Source organism: Nothobranchius furzeri, chromosome 14 (genome assembly GCF_043380555.1).
Source record: "Nothobranchius furzeri strain GRZ-AD chromosome 14, NfurGRZ-RIMD1, whole genome shotgun sequence".
Lineage (NCBI taxonomy): Eukaryota > Metazoa > Chordata > Actinopteri > Cyprinodontiformes > Nothobranchiidae > Nothobranchius > Nothobranchius furzeri.
This window is the reverse complement of record NC_091754.1, coordinates 12,113,839-12,134,254: the sequence shown is the minus strand read 5'-3', so window position 1 is coordinate 12,134,254 and position 20,416 is coordinate 12,113,839. Positions and strand designations below refer to the sequence as shown.

The 20,416-nt window shown below is 43.2% G+C and overlaps 1 protein-coding gene across 2 annotated transcripts in view; it reads right to left on the bottom strand.

The window, feature by feature from the left end:
* The window catches only part of thsd7ba (thrombospondin, type I, domain containing 7Ba), a 244,015-nt gene that overhangs the window by 8,837 nt on the left and 214,762 nt on the right, over positions 1–20,416 (bottom strand). For both annotated transcript variants that reach the window (XM_015966811.3, XM_054747116.2), the window contains exons 19-23: positions 18,527–18,671; positions 14,138–14,253; positions 11,608–11,725; positions 4,945–5,090; positions 2,698–2,866 (exon numbers count right to left, since the gene is read on the bottom strand). In XM_015966811.3, the coding sequence (XP_015822297.1) occupies positions 2,698–2,866; positions 4,945–5,090; positions 11,608–11,725; positions 14,138–14,253; positions 18,527–18,671 (694 nt within the window). The remainder of the gene's footprint in view (positions 1–2,697; positions 2,867–4,944; positions 5,091–11,607; positions 11,726–14,137; positions 14,254–18,526; positions 18,672–20,416) is intronic.

Genomic DNA, 20,416 nt, shown 5'->3' with positions numbered 1-20,416 from the left:
GCTGATTAAGAGGAAGAATTTAGCTTTTTTGTTGGCATCATGGCGGAGCCTAGAGGTAAAAGTAAGAGTATTGCCTTCGGAGGTGGAGCAAGAGCGAACACCAGAGTGAACATCGGCGTGGTCCACACTAGCTTGAGGGGGGCTATGAAGTCACAGAGAGATGGTGACCTGGCTTTGTTGCTACTGGACCTGTTAATAATTTTTGTCCACCAGTGTGGATCGTTTTACATTGCGGCTTATTTTTGTTTCTGTTGACGCATGCTAGCGATAGCTCGCTGTTAGCGCTAGCTACAGCAGCCTGCGGGCAGGGTTGTTGACAACAATTGTACCAGTAGGGCAGAGAAGCGCAAAACCTATTAGGTGTTGCTTCAACAAATGAGACAGAAAACTTACTTTCTTGTGTGTCAAACACAAATGTCCTTTGTAATGCTTGATTGGGTTACCGTGTCTCTAAAAATCACCCAAAGCCACCTCCGATTCTCGGCCTTGAACATCCATTTGACTGAGCCCTCTCGTTATCTTTAATCTTTATATGAATACACTATCAGCTCTTCCCTTTGTCTGCTTTGTTTGTGGAGACAAGGTGTAGCAAGAGCTGCATTAAACAGCATAAAGCCACATGTGCACGTATGCCGACGACGCCTCCAATGGCCCCTACACAGCACCTGCCACCCTCACACTGACACACACGTCTGCTCTTGGCATCAAACGCTTCCGATGCTGAGCCAAGACTCGCTGCATTGGCGGATTGAGTGATGAATCAAGCTGAGAATCAGAGGAGCACCAGATGAGCAGAGGCAAACACTTGCTCTTCTTAGCAAACGCTCACAAAAGGCAATAGCCATGAGCAGGGAGAGCAGATTAGTCTTTTAATCAGATGGTAATAATTACATCCTTTAAAAAAAAAAAAAAAAGGAATGACAATCATTCAGAGCTGCTGAAACCTGTGCAGCTGCTGTGTTTTTATGCAGAGCAAAGCTTCATTTTCATGACTGACAGAAAAGCGGAGAAGCTGCCAGAAGCTCCAGCACTCTGGGAAAATCCAACATTTATTTTGTAGACTGAAGAGTGAGTAAAATGATCAACTAATGTATCCGTTCACATATGCCATCCACTTGTTTCTATGGTGATCCATGTAATAATACATCTGATTATTAAACTTGGTCACAGTGTGAAATAAGCTGATAACAGTTTGTATTCCTGGTGGCTCAGCCAAGAGCAGCAAAAATACAACGTGCCAACTTTCTAATATTAAAACACTGCAGGCAGTGAAAAACTAGTCTAAATATTTACATTTTATCACTGGTTTGTTTAACCACAGTAAACTTTATCTGGTAAGATCCAACATTTATTTAATAATGTGCCATTTTAGATAAATTAAGACTTTTATTTAAAGGGCAAACTGAAGCTTTTGGGCTTCTCTGAAGATTTTTCACCTAAAGGGGACTTTTCTACTGTCTATAAACACTTCAGATGTGAAATAAATAAATAAAAAAACATTCATCAGTGTTTATTGTCAGTGTTTGGTTTAGTAATTATGTGCCTAAAATAAGCCATTTCAATAAGTCCCTTTTGTGACATCACAAACAGGGAAATTACCATAGAACCACCTCTCCTGTGTAAGAGAGCTGCAGCTTTAGTAGCAGCGGCTTTACTCAGAGCCCCCCCCCCAGTTATCAGAGCATCTCAGCTTATAGCAGCCTAAGTGAGGGATGAGTGGGCGTGACCAGCCCCAGCTTGTTTCCTTGTGACGGAGCCCTGAAACGACTCATTTAGGAAGGCACTGAAAACGCCAAGAACAAAAATGATTAAATCCCTTTATGTAAGTGGGATTTCGTGCAAACAACTTCATAAACATGTTGTGTATTAACCATAGGAGCATTATATTTAAGAAACAGCTATAATGTGTTCACTAGGTTTAATTAGCCATTTGAATCTGAGGAAGGACTCACCTAACCACCCCTCCTTCCTCAGGATCAGAGAAATGAATGTGTGGATAAAAACTGCTTTTAAACCGTTTCCCTTCAGGTGCAGGTTTCATGTTTTGCAAATGGAAATGTATTACTTTCACACTTCCAAACAAGCTCCATGCAGTACTCCCATCGGCATTAATTGCATGCCGGTGATAAGTGGAGTGATTGCCAGAGACTAGGGTAGGTGGTTGCTTTAAGCAGTGTGATCTGGTAATTGTTTCAATTAGCACAGAATATTTTTTCATGCTTTATTTATTTGTGGGCTATTACATAATTGACGTGCAAAGTAGAAATAAAGAAACCTGGGCTTTAAGCTATTAATCCTTACACCTGCTTTCTTCTCCTCACTCTGGGCTGACTTGGCAGTCAGAACTCATTTTCACCGTTTTCTGGTCGTCATCAGCCGGGTCAGACTGGCTCACGTACCATTAAATGTACCATTCATTAATTTATGACTAACATTGATTTTAAATGTCAAGCATTTGAGAGAAAAGACAATACATTGGCAAACGGATGAGTGAGGTTCACATCAAAGAAAAAAAAATATTGGGTCAAGCAGACTCAATACTTATTAGAGTTGTGGATCTAAAATGTCAACAGCTATAAGTTGTTTTCGTGCGGGTTTGCACCATTTCACTCTTCTAAAAAATAATGTTCAAAAGTTTAATGTCTACAAATAAATGAGCAAATATAGGATTTCTAATAAATGTGAATGCAGGTTTGCCTGGGCATGGGACGAAGCACGGCTGCTCCATCTCCTGTTGGAGCTGCCGCTTCAGGACGTCTCCACAAAGCTCCATCTCCGCCGGCTGAGGAGGAGACTCGTGCCAGTGACCCCAATGGACGACACAAGTCAGGTTCCTTCTCCGTAACCCCTCACCGCACTTCGCTCCCTACAAAGATGCATAAAAGCACAGAAAACATGTTTTTCAATGCACTAAAAGAAGAAGTGATAGCTGATTGCTCAGGTTCATCTGTACGTTTACATTTATATACAGATTTTTTTCCCCCAAACATTTTTGGTTTATTAAGTTTTTGCACATTATTAATTCATTCAAATGCTTAGGTCTGAATGTGCAGAAATACTGGGAAGAACGTCAGACAAAAGTAAAAAAAGGGGCTTTTTCAACTCCAACACAATAATAAATTAAGGATTTGTCTTCTCAGATGAAAGTTGTAGCCTTTGGTTAGAGTGTTTTCATATTAAACTGAAATCCTCTAAATTTTTGTTGATTGCAACATCTAAACAAGACAAAAAACTATCAAATTTCACCAAAAACCAAGCTTACGTGTGTTATAAGCAGTATATTTGATACTAAATACATTTAAACATGAGAACAGAACATATTAAATATACTGATTCCCTAAATGGTTTATCAACAATCAGCAGCTTAGACGTTCCATAAGCAGCTTTGTAGCGCTGAAGTGAAATTAATTGGTGCCCTCGAAGCAGGCAGAGACTCAAAGGAGATAGCAAAGTGTTTTCAAGTAGTTATATTCTCGCTGCAGTTCATAATGTATTCAAGTAACGACAAGAACCTACAGAGGTCAAGTCGAGGTCTGCAAGTCCAAGAAAACTTTCAAAGAGAACTATTGAGGGAATTGCTGCAAAGGAAGTTCAAAACCCTCGTTTGACTGAAGAAGATTTTGTGGAGCAGAAGGGATTGAGGATTAACTCAAATATTACTGCCATAAAAAATAGTAAATCCTGCCTGAATTTGTTTGTCAACTGTGGTGATACTGCATGGTATTTTATTGTCTAACTGTGGAATAAAATATATGTCTTCATCATTGGCAGTCAAATTTAGATTGGCTTATTGTGTTGTTAAACAAATGGTGATAAATATACTTTATGTAACACAAGGCAACTCTCACATTTAAGTTCATTTTATTGGAGTTAATGTTGAAACAATTAGTAGTTGAAATATTGAGAAATAATATTTCAATAGTAATTCATGTTCTGTTCATTAGATTTATATGTTTAAATGTGTATTTGTGCTAACTGTGCAATTAGATGGGAACCTTTTCTATAGTTCCGTCCGTTGTTGCTAAGGGGGCATTTTTCTTGGCACACTCAGCAAGCAATTAAGAGACGAGCCACGAGGTTGCACGTCTACAGTAAGCTAAATAAAAGAGGGCCTTTTTTGGACTACCTCACGGCGTAAGGATTAAAGTCTATTCCCTTTGAGTGAGGCCAATGAGGTAAATGTTTTCTTTTGCTTATTATCGTTGTATATGTAAATTATGTAAATTTGCGTGATATTCTAGTGCAATTACCGCAGTGTGAAGTGTAACGTGTATTTTATTGATCGATTTGTTGAAATGTTCGTCATATAATGCTTAAGGACTTTATCAAGAATATTCATTTAAGTTTGTATTTCTTTTGTTTAGTTCTGACGGCATTGTACCGGCTGTGGTTGGACATCATTACATGTAAAGGCATGTCGAAGAATCCTCCTGTCCGAAATAAATGTCAGTAACAACAAAGAACAAGTTGAGCTTTATTAAGACTCGAGGGGAGTAACAACCTACACATAATTTCTATTTGACATATTTTCCATCAAACTTTGTGGTTCTTGCATTAGGTCCCTAGAATAAAAGCCATCATTCACTTTGCTGAAAAATAAATAAATCTGAAATGCTGACAGACCTCAAAAGATCAGGGTCTCTTCACTCTACCCTGCAAATCTCAAAAATTGGACACTTTGTCAGAAAAAGATTGACACGAGAACCAAAAGGCTCTAGACAGACTGTGAAACGGCAGGGGGGAAAGGCTTGTTACTGAGTTAACAACGATTCAAAGTATGTTGATTTATAGTCTGAGAGTAACGTCAATTTTCTGGAAAAAATATTTCATGTTTGATGTGAAATTGCACATAACTGCATCATTTTACTAAAATTCTCATCGGCGGGGTTAACATTTAGTGCACCGGTGTATGTGATTACCTCCACCACCAAATGTAGGTCATACCTCTACGGTGCACTGAGACCAGTTGCCCAGTAACCACATATAGCACGGCCTTATGGGACACGGTTTGGTCTGGCTGAGAAGGGTGGGACAGGGACGACCCTCCTCGTGAGCCTCCTGCAGGATCCTCCGGGTGCGCTCCGAGTGACCTACATAACATCAAGGCCAACACGTCCTTTTAAAGAACGAGTAAACGGAAGCAAGAGCATCTTCAAGCTGCAGCCTAGTTTTTAAATTTAAACACTTTTTTCTGCAGATAGTAAAAAAACAACTGTTCAATGTAGGATTCATAGGAGTAAGCAGCATGCAAGACATTGTTAGGAATATAAACGCATCAGTGCACACACACAAGGCTTCACAAAGCAACAGTTATGAAAATGAATGGCTGATATAAATGATTAATTTTTATTAAGCGGCAGAGAGAGGCTGCACCTTCTTATTCTGTGAAACGCTTTCCTCATGACTCAAATAATTGGTGCAGCAGCACAATGCATGATTCCTTGTGCCATTTTAAGCTCAAAACTTACAGCGTTTAATGACAGAGTCCTGCACAAGCGATCCGTTAATAATGCATGACAGGAAACATTTGGTAAGTGGCCTCTGAGTGACATGCAGAAGTTAAGGCACAGGAAAACCTCTCCAGGCAGCAGCATGCTGGTGACCATTTCAAGATTGTGTTAGATGATTAGTGTAATTATCAGAACGCTGACCTGTGCCACATTCACTTGGCCTTCGGCTTTAATCATACCATGAGAATGATCCGTCCTGTTTAGATGGGGTGTACCCGGGAGGAGGGAGGACTTTTTTGAATCACCAGACTAATGATGGGTTTAAAAGTTCAAGCCTGTGTGTTTTTTGTACCATTTTTTTGCTTTTAACTATCATTAAAGAGGCAATGTGTAGTTTCTACCATTACTTTTTTAGAATATCCATCAAAATGCTGTTGAAAATGAATGAAATGATGCCCAGTTGTTGACAAATATTAGCGGTGTTGTAACATAACCATAAAAATCAGGTCTAAAATACATGGGAGTGGGTCTAAGTCTCTGGACGACGCCATATAGGTGCCATGTTTACTTCTACGGGAGCCCATGAGGACAAAGTGCATTTACCGATTGGCAACAAATGATAACAAAACTATCGCCATTCTCCTTTAATTTATTTATTTTTTTAATTTTATTATTATTATTTTTTTACCGTGTCCTGTCTGGCTGTGAAGCAAGCGGAATTGATGTCTGAATGCTGGTGACAAGCCTTACAGATTTATTCTCAGGTGGAGCATCAAAGCGTTTGCTTTTAATGTCACGCCTGATACTTAAAACTTTATTGTTATTGTTGTTGACTGCTTGGTAATTCCGACCAGACACGGAGACAGAGGTGAAAGAGAAAGGAAATGAAAAGGTGGGGAGAGAGAGAGAGAGGGGGGGGGGGGGGGGGTCCAAAAAAATAAACAATGAACAACAGTCTGCTTCTAGACCTGCAGAAAAAGACAAAAAAAAAGCAAAAGGACAAAAAAAGGGACACAACAACAATACGACAAGATCTATCTATCACTGCGTCAACTTGATGAAGAAATATATAATCAACATTGCTTAACTGAAGAATCACGATAATAAATCACAATGCATTAAGTGCCCACCATAGTCTTAAGACCTGTGTTTAACGTGCCCAAGCCCATACTTTTGAGAGCACAATGTGAGCACCTGTGTGTGTACACGCGCTTGTTTATTTAAGGTTTCTCTATAGGAGCGTCCAACAGAGAGTGTGAGGGACCACAGATCCGCCCCCCAAAGATGCGCAGGAGACGGGGGGGGGGGGGGGGAGCTCCAAGTCCCAGAGATCCAGGCGCTGCCCCAGAACACAGGAACCCCAAGGAGACTGCAACCAGAAAGGCCCCGGCCCCCCTCGAGAGGCACAGAGGATCGCCCCGGGGGGCCACAACCAGCAGCCGGCAGAGTCCCGGGAGATATCAGCGGCAAGCCCACAGGCCCGCCCGCAGCCTCCCACCCCCTAGCCGGCCGAGCCCGGGACCCAGCAACCCGGGACCCAGGTGCGACCACCCCCGCCGGGGACCCAGCAGAGCCCAGGGACCCAGACCCCACCAGGCAGCCACCGGGATCTATCAGGCAGATGCCAAAATCTTAAACCCTCAGACCCGGTTGCCACGAGCACTCAGGCAGACCACGGCACAACCCCTCACACCAGGTGTGGCAGGGGGAGGGGGGACAAAGATCTATATCATCAAGAGAAGTTCCAGGAGAGGGGAGGAGTCAAAGGCCCCACCTGACATATACAGTCATACACAAACACAGTCACACACTCCCTCCCTCATGCTCACACATGCACATACAACCCAAGACTTACAAAAATGCACACCGGACACCCACTCATGCTCCCCATACACACCCTATTCACTCTGGTCCCGGTACTGCTGCACATTGGGTACAACCATCACCGGTAACCAGAGTTTGACCCTTTCTGCTGGGGTGCTGATGAGCAGGCTCCCCCGCCCAACGCTGAGCACAGCAACCCACCACCCCAGACCCCAACCAGACGGCCAGATCCCCCTCCTAGCCTCCAGCCCCAGGAAGCCTAGCAACAACAGAGGTGGCAAAGACCCCCTAGTCTCCCTCCGCCTGCTCCAATATAGTGTTGCGTGATCATGAGGTGTATTCCATGGCTGTGGTGAGTGGGCAGTGCGGGCATCATCCGGCCTATGCCAGCTGATGCCACCGCACCACCCCACTCACACCTTCAGCCATCAGTGTCTAAGTGCGGTTTAAAATTGGAAGTGGGCACTGGCACCCGGGAGGAGGCTGAAATATCCCCATGCCAAATGCCGTTGAATGTGCTCACTCCCAAGGCCCTAAGTCTGTGTTTGTGTGGAATGTCGTCAGTGGAAGCGTATAAGGTGCAAATAAAATTGGGGGGCAGGTTGCCACAGGAATGCGGAAATGGGGTCCATACCCGCACTTCCTGACTTGCCCACCCCCCAAGGTCCTATGTGTATGTTTGTGTGATGATGTGAGGGAGCACGAGGAGAGAAATATGCGGGAATGGGGAGGAATGGTTGGTTGGGCTTAGCCCTCCAGGGAGCCAGCTCCCCTACTGGCCCCAATAGGCACCTCTGTTGTCAAACTGCCACCCAGGGCATGGAGACCCCAGCCCATCTTGCCAGGGCCCAAAGCAGCAGCATTACAGAGCCTCAGGGAGTCCGAGGGCACCAACCCAGCCCCACCCCAGCAGAATATCTATGCCCGTCCCTGCATTTGCACAACTTCCAGAATATATAAGACATGGGACATCCAGGTAAGGTTGGGTCCTCCCCCTCCTGGACCTCCCGCTCCCCTGTGATGGAACGGCAGAGGAGCCACGGTCTACCTGAGGCCCCCGAACCCGGGCCAGGCACTGCTGCATGTTCCTGCCTTCTTCCCGGCAGCATACATGTCAGGACCCGACCCCCAAGGCCCCCCCCCCAGATCCCCACACGGGGCCGGCCATCCCCCAAACCCTGAGCCCCCAGGCCCCCACCCAGACCCGCCCAGGGGCATTGCAGCCGCCAGGCAGTGACCCATGGCCGTCGCCAAGATCCCCACATACACATTTACCTCTAAACTTGTTGCCAGTGATGAAAGGGAGTCTGATGTGCTTGTTATTGTGTGTTCTGTGCTCCCCAGGGCTTTTTGACCCTAACGGGCATCCATTGGTAAGGTCTTACTCCAACACAAAAATACTGCTTGCTTGCAACAATTTAGCTATCTACCGCCCCCTATCGCAAGGGAAGATACACACTGTCACTTTAAATCATCTTAACTGAAACGTCTGGGTTAGTCGTTACTGAAGTTTATCTGTGACTGTGTGTACTGACCAACCCTCCCCAAAAATAAAAACAACCCAGCGGATCCAGAATCTGACGATGTAAAAAAGTATATGGCTGGGTGAAATGAGGGACAATCATGTGACGCGTCATACAAACTTCAATTTTTTCATAAATTGTCTCATATGCCAACTTGTTTGTAATTTATGATCAATTTAAATAACAATTTGGTTTCCAACCCCTAATTAACGTTTTTTTTTTTTCATTTTGCACACTTTGACTTGCAGAAACTAAACAGAGACACACCTGAGACTGGTTTGGGACCATATCCAGATGCATGAGAAAACTACTTAGAGAAAAGTTTTGATTTGTTATTTTAATATTTTTTTAAAGTTTTTAGTTCCAACAAAATAACAAGTTTGTGCAAGTGAGCTGAGGAGATTCAGAATCCTTGCAAATGTTTCAAGACACTGTCTACTCTTGTCACCTGTAGCCACAGCCCGGTCAGATACTGGGTGTTGTCTTAACCGTCTGGAGGCAGGCGTTGCAGATTAGCAACGTTAAAACCTACCTGCCTGGTTACTCCACACACGTATTTCATGAGCATTCTTTAACTCAGAAGTTCCCCTGAAGAACTTAGTTGTTCGTCCTTTTATCAAAACTTATTTTGAGCCTGGGGGGGGGTTATGGAGTAGAGAAACTGGCTGGTTTGCACTTTGTGTCCTAAAATCGTTTCATTCTAAACTGAGAAAGCAAATAAATAAATAAATAAATAATCAGTGTGAACATTTAAAGAGACATTAAGCAGCTTTTAACAATTTAACCAATTCCTTTAAAAGCTGGGTTCAGTGATTGTGTAGGTAGAAACTTCACTTGGGACAGCCCTCTGTAGATCTCCTGACCATAAACTACATTTAACAGTTTTGTGGAGTGAGTAGGCGTCCTAGGGGGCGCTTAACAGGTATTAACTGTGCCGGTAGCTAATATAAAGGCTTGCAGTTAGCCAACCGTAAATAAATAAATAAAAACAAGAATAAGTTTGCTCTTTTGTTGGTACCATGGCGGAGCCTGGAAGTAAAAGAGAATTATGTCTTTGGAAGTGATGCAAAGAGCTAAATCTGAGGGAACATTGTTCTTCACTCATCTGAGAAAACTAAAGAAGGCCATGAAATCAGGGTCTGAAGGTGACCTGGCTTTGTTGCTACTGTGATCTTTTTAATTCATGGCTTCTGTTAGCATTAGCTCATTAGCATTAGCTCATTGTTAGCGCTAGCTACAGCAGGCTGCTGCAGGGTTGTTTATGACTTTTCTAAATCTGCTTCAACCAGTGGGATGGAGGAGTAGGAAGCAGTTTATTGTTACTTTTAAGGTGGTTCCCCAATCAATCCATGTTAAACCAGCTCAGTGGCCTAGTGGTAGAGTGTCTGCCCTGAGACTGGGCGATCAGGGTTCGATTCCTGGTCGGGTCACACCAAAGACTTTGAAAAAATGGGACCCAATGCCTCCCTGCTTGACACTCAGCATTAAGGGGTTGGACTGGGGGGTTAAACCACCAAATAGTTCCCGAGCGCGGCTGTGTCTGCAGCTCACCGCTCCCCCAGGGGATGGGTCAAATGCGGAGAACAAATTTCGCACACACACCAGTGTGTGTGACAACTAATGGGACTCTGAATTTAACTTTATATAGCAATAGTCTCTTTTGCTCCTAGAAAAAAAGAATGAAAACTTTTTTTTTAACAAAGGTAAAGGCAAGAAAGCATATACAGATGAACGAGTTCTTCGGGTGCTGCATTTTTACCCTAGGTATTAGCTGGAGTATTTCTACCTTTCCAGACCATTTCTGAACCATTTCTTCACAGGCTGCAAGGTCCTGCGAGGCTCAGTAGACCGAAGTAGTGTGTGTGTGTGTGTGTGTTTTGCCAGGGGAGATGCTGAGCTCTGTAAGCCCCAGGCAGACACAGCAAAAAGCAGCTTCGGTCTGCCATCTAAAAAAACAAACAAAAATCAAATCCAAAACATTAACACTCCCATGGTACCCCGACAAAACAAGATCTTTGCATCGCCTTACACAGAAACGACACAAATCCCTCATCAGGTCTGAAAGATGTGTTTGACTAGGTGTCAGAACGAACTGAGAAAACTGGCAGAAAGAGTCACAGCTTCAGTGACAGAGCCGTGAGACACGCAGGCAGAGTCCCGAGTTTGAATCCTCGCTTGAAAGTGTCTGTGAGCTTATCGGAGTGAGGGGTTAAGTTTGAGTTGATAGACAGCCAGTGACAAATTACAATGAATGAACTTGAAGAGACAGTGTTGAGTCTTTCTAATTAGCAGGATAACAAGCTTTCTCTTTGAGAGACTGGCTTTGGGAAGCCAACGAAACAATATATGGATCCAGGTTAAATCATTAACTTCTGTATATTGCATGAGGGCGTGATGTGACATCCTCAAAGCGATGCATGGCAAGCCACAGGTTGCTGATTACTGGCTGCATTTTCCCCTATCGTCCATATTTAAGCTTGCTAAATAATTGATGGCATCCATACAGGTGAGCTGCATGAAATTTAGTCACAATTAGGTCCTAATCACATACACTAAAACGTTTTCATGCAAATAAAAAAGAATTGAAACTAGTAACGGCAATGTAAGCATAATTAAAAAATAAACAGTTTTTCTGTATAATAAGGCTGTGGATTTGCACAAGCATGTAAATATTTTAATGCATTTAAATGTATTCATGCACAACTCAACATCTTGATGAGTGCTCGAGTGGATGGAATAATGAGACGCGAAATATGTGGTCCACAGCATGTCTGTTCGCTGTTGATTTAAGTCTGTTTGCTTGTATTTACCTCGGCTCCCACAGGTGTGGGAGCAATCCGCCCACGGCGACCATTCAGACAGCACACAGCTGACAGGACAGTCGACCGCACAGCTCTCCAGCAGCTGCAACTTGTTGATCAAACCAAACTGTGAGAAACAAAAGCGGAACTGAGCGGAAATTCTGCTAATTATTTCTAGTTTAAAAAAAAGGGAATGAACAGCTACATTTTTGCATTTCTCCTATGCTGAATAGCTCAGCATTTGAATAAAAATACCTTCCGATTGTTGCATTAGCCCTAAAAATAACATTTTGACTGTTGAATTTAACACCTTAAATAGAAAATGCAACTTATCTCAATAAAACTGTAAATGGAACATTATTCCCACTAAAACAGAGGGTTAGTGCAGGTGCAGAACAAAAGTAGCATCAAGTTGAATAAAAAAAGAAATGCCCCTGCTTCTACCATCATTGCTGCATCCTTAAGACAACCATTTGTCTCTGTGCAATTGAGATAAGGCAATACCATTAAGCTCTGTTGACCTGGCGGCAAACCAGCTTGTGAAACATTGGTTCAGAGATTAGGAAACAACGTTTACACGTAAGAGCACGAGACAACTGGGCTTTCAATAATGTATAACCTACAGGTGCAGTACATCTTTATTTGAAAAAGACTAAATTAAACCACCCGTTTGTTTATAATATACAGTAGTTGGATTACTTTCACTGTGACTCTGAAAAAATAACACCACTGTTGATTTTAGTTCTCACGTTGATCATGATGTATTTTTGCAAAAATTATAGTTGATTATAGTAGGATGAACAATAAACTGCATGAACTGGGGCGGTATGATTGACAGCACCTCTAAAGAGTTTATTACACTTTAAACTATTGCTTTCCAACTGGTTTGTCCAAGTGGTTCTTGAGCCAGAAACTTTAGCAAGTTCGCATCACAGCACTCTGCTGACCAGAAACTGCACACAATGATTTTGTAGTCTAGTTGGGTTCATTAAGGGGACGTTTCTACCTGCTTTATGGCGGGGTACGAATTACACAGAAGCTTCTGGGGGAGCCCAGTGAGACGGGGGCCTTATTCTTGCCTTGGCCCCTGAAACGCCTTGATACAGCCCTGGGTGTGGGTCTGAGTTTTAAAGGAATTGTATCAACTATATAAATATTACATGCTTATAAATGAGTACTTTAGAAAGTGAAAAAAAATGTGTAGTGGGATAAATCTACATACGTTTTCCTTTTCAAACACTGTTTTGTTTTCTTGTTTTTCATTTGACTGTTTTCCTGTCTGTCTCTCATCTTCCTGCATCTCCTCTCAGTCCTACAGAAAAACTGATACCTAGCTTTCCCTATTTTCACCTCATCTGTTACTTTTTAACTTTTTCACTTTTTTGAGCCGATTTTCCACTCGTGTGAGAATCCATGACATCGGGGCGAGTTTTGCGCCGAGCGGTCGTGTAGTGCAGTGGTTCCTAACCTGGGGGTCCCGACCCCCACAAGGGGGCGCCAAAGCCTCTCAGTGGGTCGCCAGGACCTCTCCACTTTAAGGGGTTAAAACTTCATTTGTTACTTGTTTATAGCCTACATTTTGCTCACATTTTTTTCATGAGTGAAAAGTTTACTGACATTAAGACAGGAAATAATTAGTACAGAAAAAGTAACACACTTTTAAGAAGGACAACAGGCATGACAAGACCAAAAAGTGTTGAGTAAAAACTTCTATTTTTAGCATATTTTTAGGGCCGATGTGTTGCTACCAGACGTACAGTGTGAGCAGTCAGGTCGCTCGCATGCGAGAACTGGGTCGTGCAGTGTGAGCACATGACTCGTGAGATCTGCTCTGCGAGGAAGTCGTACAGTTTGAGCTGAAGCTGAACGCTGCGAGTGAAAAAGTCGCACAGTGTACGCCCGGCTTTAGCAGTTCAAAGTGAACAATAGACCTCCAAAATAGCGGAGTACGCACTGCGCTCCGGCCACACCACTGAGATGAAGTCACCTGAGCACATCACAGGTGATGTGCAACAGCGAAGTGCATCAGGCACAAATAAAAGACAGAAAGCACCAGAGGATATGAGCCAACATAGACGATCATGTGTTAATTATATTTTCTTGGGGTGGCAACATAATGAGAATGTTACTGTGGCCATGCACAGGACACCGCTGCCTGGACCGCATCAACGATCATCGCTCTGCGTCCTCTCTGCTCAAAAGAAACCCTGGAGACCACATAAATAATGTAATACAAGTGAAACCAGGATTTGTTTTCAGGCTCCCCCTGGGTGTGTAAGTTGAGGGCTTCCAGGGGAGCACACTATTGGAAATGCCAGGCTCCCCTTAACTCCCCCATAATTCGAACCCTGCCAGTAGCTAAAATTAGCATCAGTTGGCTTGTGTTAGTGTTAGGTCGTTGTTGGCGCTAGCTACAGCAGGCTGCGGCAGCGTTTTCTTTTTTATGACAGATGTAATTCCTCTTTCAACCAGTAGGAGGGAGAAGTGGGAAACTTATTTAGTGTTGCTTTAAAGGTGTTTAGTTCGCAATAGTTACTACCTGCTTGCACATCTGCAGCTCCACAACCTTTCCATCACTCTGCACACAGTCCAGGTGGCGCGAACGTGAACCGTGACCACACACAGCATGTCCACTCAGTTGGCACGTACTCCATTCTGCAAAATGAGCACAATCACGGACCAGATGAGTTTTTACTTACATTTGCTGAAGGTAAACTCTCAACACAGCTGTAAGCACACCCACACAGATACTAGCATCTCACAGACAGTCAGTGTATCCGACAGCTGATCATCCTGTTTGCTTCATTTGTGGTGCATGCTGGGAAATGAGTGAGGGTAGTGTTGTGTTAAAAGCTCCACGAATGAGCTGCTGCTGTTGTGTGCTGGCTGCAAAAACAGTTTTCCGTCAGGCTTCGCAACAGAACACAGGCAGCGAGCCGGCTGTTCCCGAGGGAAGTGTTTAATAGATATCATCACGAGGTCACAGAGGAGAGTGTAATCGCCCTTCTCGTTATGATGACATCATGTTGATGGTCACAGTTATAGTCAGATCTTTATATGCACTGCAACAGGAGCACAGATGGTAGGCCAGGAAAATGGACAGACTTCCACAAACCAAACTCATTTTTATTTTTTTCCATCATCTGAGCAGAGATAAAACACGCCATTGTGTGTGAGCTCACGTATGATGTTACAAAAACGTGATTTTGCTGAGGGCAACTTAGGAGCCACTCCTAGTCCGAACACAAGCCCGCGGGGCATCATCCGTTTTCAGTAATGTTTTTTTAACCTTGTTGCTTAGCAACAGGGGCAGCTGGGCTCTGACCCTGAGCCTGAGCCACAGAGAGAGAAAACATCAGGAATTAGACAAACCCTCGCAGGTATCAACTCAAACCTCGACATAGCTTTACTCAAGTCTGGAAAATCAAAGACACTGATGCAATGAATGGCCCGTAGGACAGAGGATAAACGGTTTTCTGGATTTTAAACCTCAAAAGTTTTATTTTCTGTCTGATTTTATATGCATACAAATATTCAATAACTGTCAAAACCAGAGCAACTAACAGATAATCTCAGTATTAAAGTCAGGATTTTTTAAAGATTATTATTATTAATTCACACCTCTAAGTGACAAGTTTGAGTTGTAAATAATGTCAGAAAAAAGGAGATTGGAAGAGACAGAAATAAAGAGTTTACGAAGATGCTTGGATACTTAAATCTATGGATCTAATTGTACAAATATCACAAGATTTGAATGTTCCAGTGTAACTTAAAACTGTGTCATCGATCATTTCATAAGTTGAATGGTACCTGAAAACCAGTCTAAGCCCAGTTTAGACTTGGGGAAATAAACAGAGGCAGGTGCAGTAATAAGAATACAATCTCTGTGGACCTCGGCAGCAATAAGATGAGCACACACACGCGGTGCAGCTTTGAATTGGAAGTCAATATTCAAACAGCACGTTAAAATGGAATCAAGCAAACACTCAAGTGAGAATTTACTCCAAAAAGGAAACTTAGGTAGCCTGGCAGGACATCCTTTATATAGTCTGGCCACAACCCACAGTCAGTCAGTCGGAATATAAGGTTGTCTTCTCTGCACGCAACTGGACAACACTAGGACCAATCAGAACAACAGACAATGTCACGTATTAATCGCTACGGAAATCAGTCAGTGGAGCTGTCTGCCACGCACCACAGAATGGTAAATGTCCTGCGTTTGTGTATAGCGCGGTCTAGGGCCCTAGAGCACCCCCAAAGCCCTTTACAACGCAATCAGTTATTCACCCATACACACACATTCACACCCTGGTGGTGATGAGCTACAATTAAAGATGTCACACACACTGTTGTGTAGTGAAACTTGGGACTAGTCCACACGTAGCCGTTTTTTTTAAACGGATATCCGCCCCTCCAAAAACTTGCATCCACACCACCTCGTTTAAAAAAAAACTCTGTCCACACGTACCCGGATAAATACGTTGTTAAGGACATGCCAGACCTGTAGGCGGCAGTACTTCCCCCGTTCTTAACCTCGTCCTTCATCTGTGGTCTTCCGCAAGGAGCAGTAATTCCGCTTGCAAAAACAAACAAGCAAAAAGCGCTTGGACAATTGATAAAGCGAGCGCCGCTCTGAGGGCATCCATGCTGTCGGCTAGTGTAAACACAGGTCGCACACGTGATGTCAGCATTTTTCTTGTAGCGGAAAGTGACGTTGCAGAGCTTAAAACTCCGGTTTTGTCTGTCCACACGCAGACACCCAAAACGGAGAAAACGCAGATCTTCACTTTGGCCGGAGTTTTTAAAAAGATCCGTTTTCGTGTGAAAAAACTCCATTTTCGTGTGGATAGAAAAATATCTACGTTTTGGCAGATCCCCGGCTACGTGTGGACATGGCCTTGTTCTCTGCATTTGACCCAACCCCCGGGGGAGTGGTGAGCTGCAGACACGGCCGTGCTCAGGAACAATCTGGTGGTTTGACCCCCAGTCCCACCCCTTAATGTTGAGTGTAAAGTGGGGAGGCAATGGGCCCCATTTTTAAGGTCTTTGGTATGACCTGACCATGGATTTGAACCCACGATCTCCCAGTCCCAGAGTGAACGCTCATCCCACCATGCCCCTGAGCTGGTACAATGTAGCCACAGCTGCCCTGGGGCGACCTGACAGAGGCAAGGCTGCCAAGCACAGGCACCACCAGTCCCTCCAACCACCACCAGCAGGCAAGATGGGTTAATTGTCTTGCCTAAGGACACAACACAAGTGTTCTCCCCCAGAGGTCATGATCAATCTTACAACCCTCACATTTGTGGTCAATCCGCTTTACCTCCTGAGCTGCTCCCCCAAGAAGAGGACAAAGAAGAAGAAGCCTAATGGGCTCGACACACGGGAGGTGACAAACGACCACAATCAGCAAAATTTGTTGCTGTCGCTTTTATTAGCTGACACATGGGAGGCGATCTGCGGCAGCGGCAAAGCCGTCTACGCGTTCTGTTCCATGGTGAAATCGAAACTTCCGTTGTTTTGTTTGGCTGTGTCAGGTTGGAGGGAATTAAGGTTATTTAAGCGGTTCAGAGTTAATAAAGTGGCAGATATGATGCTTCACAAGGTGCTGATAGAGTTATGTGAAATCTTACTTCTGATTTTACTATAAAACATAATAATAATCAACTTCTCCTCCATGTTTGCTCGGAGATGTACGGAGCATCCTGTCTGCTCATTGGTCAGTGAATGAAACCTCCGTTGATTGGTCCTCGTCCGAGCGACAGCGATGAAAAGTTGAAAATGTTTCAACTTTCTGGGATCGCGTCGCTGGGTCGCCTGTGCACGAGCGCAAAATTTCACACGCACGTTTTTTGCGTTTCGCCTGGTAGGAGGGAGACCCGCGATTATTGCTTTGTCGCACATGTCTCATTGAAAATGAATGGAGGAGAGGCGATGTCGCCTCCCGTGTGTCGAGCTCATAAGTCTAAATTGTCAAACGTTTGTACCAAAGCAGTTTCAAACGAGCGCTGTTCCTAAGCTGACATCATCTTTCTAGTTGTTCTCCATTGCAGCTAATAAAGCTTTGCCAAACTCTCTACAAACAGAGCACTGTGATTGGTCCGGCCAGAACTTACCTGATCCAGAGGTAGACTTGTTGAGGCCACAATGGAGTGTGGCTAGACCAACCTGCTGCTACTACTACTGTTGGTCTAGATTTCTAGGCTACAGCTCAGGACCAAAATAACAAATCTCATTACTTAGATTTTTTTAATGCGGTTGATGTTATTGCATTTATGATGTGCATCTTTTACATTCAGATTATGATAACATTGAGTCGTGTTTATAGTGAGCGTCTCTTTCAGTTACATTCTTACCCGTGATTGACCCTGCACTTTCACCAAAGTAGCAACAAAAGCTCTTCTAGTTGTGCTTTACTGATTTATTTCACTCACTGACCGCCTCGTGTGTGTGTGAAGGGAATCCTGGAGGGGTGGAGAAGCTCGTAAACATCAGCTTCACCAAAGCGGCACCAACTTTACAGATAAAAGTTGTTTAAGCTAACACACCTGACACGTTTGAGTTTGAGCAGGCTGAGCCTGCTTCAATAAAGATGCAAGAACGATAAACAGAAAGTCAGATTCTCATCTGGATTTTCAAAAGGAGACGCAGGTTGTTGCTGTTCAATCTGTTAGGGGCCACAAGGGGTTGCAGGCCTGAATGGTTCATTTTAGAGACACTCTCTGATCTAAAGGAGAAAGGAAACGGGAATAAAAGTTCTCATAAATTTTACATCTCCAAACAAAATGGATTTTTTTATATCTATGAAAATATGTTATGACCTTATCAGACACACCGTTCTAAAGCAGATTCACAAACAGTGTTACAAAGTCTAAATGCACTCTCCGGGGTGAAATCTCTGATCGTCCTTTTGTGCAAGTTGTCATACCTGAGACTTTGTGCCGGTATGTGAAACAGGTACTGTTGAGAACACAAGGTTCTGACTGGACCAGTTCTGGACAGGATGTGCCGTTGGGCGCTGGGAGGCGGAGGATGCGTCTGCTTCTGTTCCTCGTGGATCCACGGTCACATTCCTGCAACAGCAGCACATAAACGGGTAAGAAGAGGAAGGATCTTATGCATGCATGTTTATGACCAGCTGACTCAAATGCATGACAAAAATCATTCTGGAAACCTGAAAGCAATTTTTCTTAAAGTTCCCAATATGTTCTAACCTTTGTAATAAGAAATAGAGAGCTGGCTGTCACTGTGAGATTAGCTGTATAATTTACGAGAATAAATTATGCATTCCTCCCATCAAGATAACGATCCTTTTTACACAAAAACCCTACATTTAATGGATATTTATACAAGACCAGATAAGCCATTTTCTTTTGTCAGCTCCAGTGACGGAGTTCTTGTCATTTCCCTCAAGAATTAGTTCAATTTAATCATTTTTATACTGATAATTATGAAGGAAAATGTTATGAAGATATTTGTTCATGAATTTTTTTCTTGTTGGAAATCACTCAGACTGGACATACAGAGTTTATTATTGAGTAAAAAAATAAAGAAACTTCTAAAACTTTCTAAATAAAAAAGTGTTTCTTGCACTTGAAGTCAGTTGTCACACAGAAGTGTGGAGAAACGTAGTAATGAAAACCTTAAAGGTGGGGAACACCCAGTTCATAAATTTTCAGTGGGCTCTAGTAGGAATGAATGCTTTGTAAGTCATGGGGGCAAAAATTAAAAAAATAAAACACTGGTGCACCATTTCCAGGAACTAGAAGTGAGCCACATCACAGCTGAGCTTCGAATGAGGTTTTGGATTTCCTGATATTTGGACATCTCTCCTCTGATTGGATAACAGCAGTGCAACTCTACCACTGACTTGAAACGTTTCATCTCCACAAAGAACACAAGCCTGGGGGATTTCTGCAGTGCGGCGGAGCTGCTAATGCTAACGGTTAGCTTCTACCAACTGAGACGTTCAACAGCCTTCCCCGTCGCGAGTCAAGATGGGTGAGTCCATGAACGCAGATTTAGAGTGACAGAGATGAGGATTTTCAAATCCTAGCATTTCTATTAGAAGCTAATGCAGGAGATAGGCGTAGGAGACTATTTTCATGTTCAGCCTGCATGAAAAACTCAGAGTGACCGATAATAATCAGAAATAAGATTTTTTTGAATGGTTTCAGTGTTTCGCACCTTTAATCAATACAAAAAAACCTCCATCAAATTCTGATGTAACTTTAAAGAAACCATTTCACCCTTCCTACCAGGCTTTGATTATTTCACCGACGACCTGATACAGATCACACGATTACACCCATGAGTTCAGCCATCTTTAAACCTTGCTTCTGATTCCAGATTAAAGTTATATGATATAATCAAAGATTAAGAAGCACTTTTACAATGTTTTTTAACCGATTGTTTTTGCACGTGTGTGAACTTCAGCTGGTTTTTTGTCCCACCAAAGCCTTGCAATTGGATTGTATTGATTTTGCAACGAATTGGTCTGTAATTGGACTCAAAGTAAATCTGTTTGAGCACGCTGAGATTACATTTGCTGTTAGTCGGTCCTAATGACAAACTGACCTGAAATAGTTATGAAAGTAAACTTTTTAATCGCACAGACATGATTTATTAGGAAGCAGTTATCAGACAGCTTTTCAGTGCTTGTGAGCTTTAATACACATTATGTGGCACTGATCTGTAAAATCAGTGTTTACCTGCAGTCTTGGAAGTGTAGATTAACATGGGGCTAATAATTAAGTGAAGGGTAATTATCAGAAATACCTGCAATCAGGATGTAACAACATGATGTGGTTTATTCAAA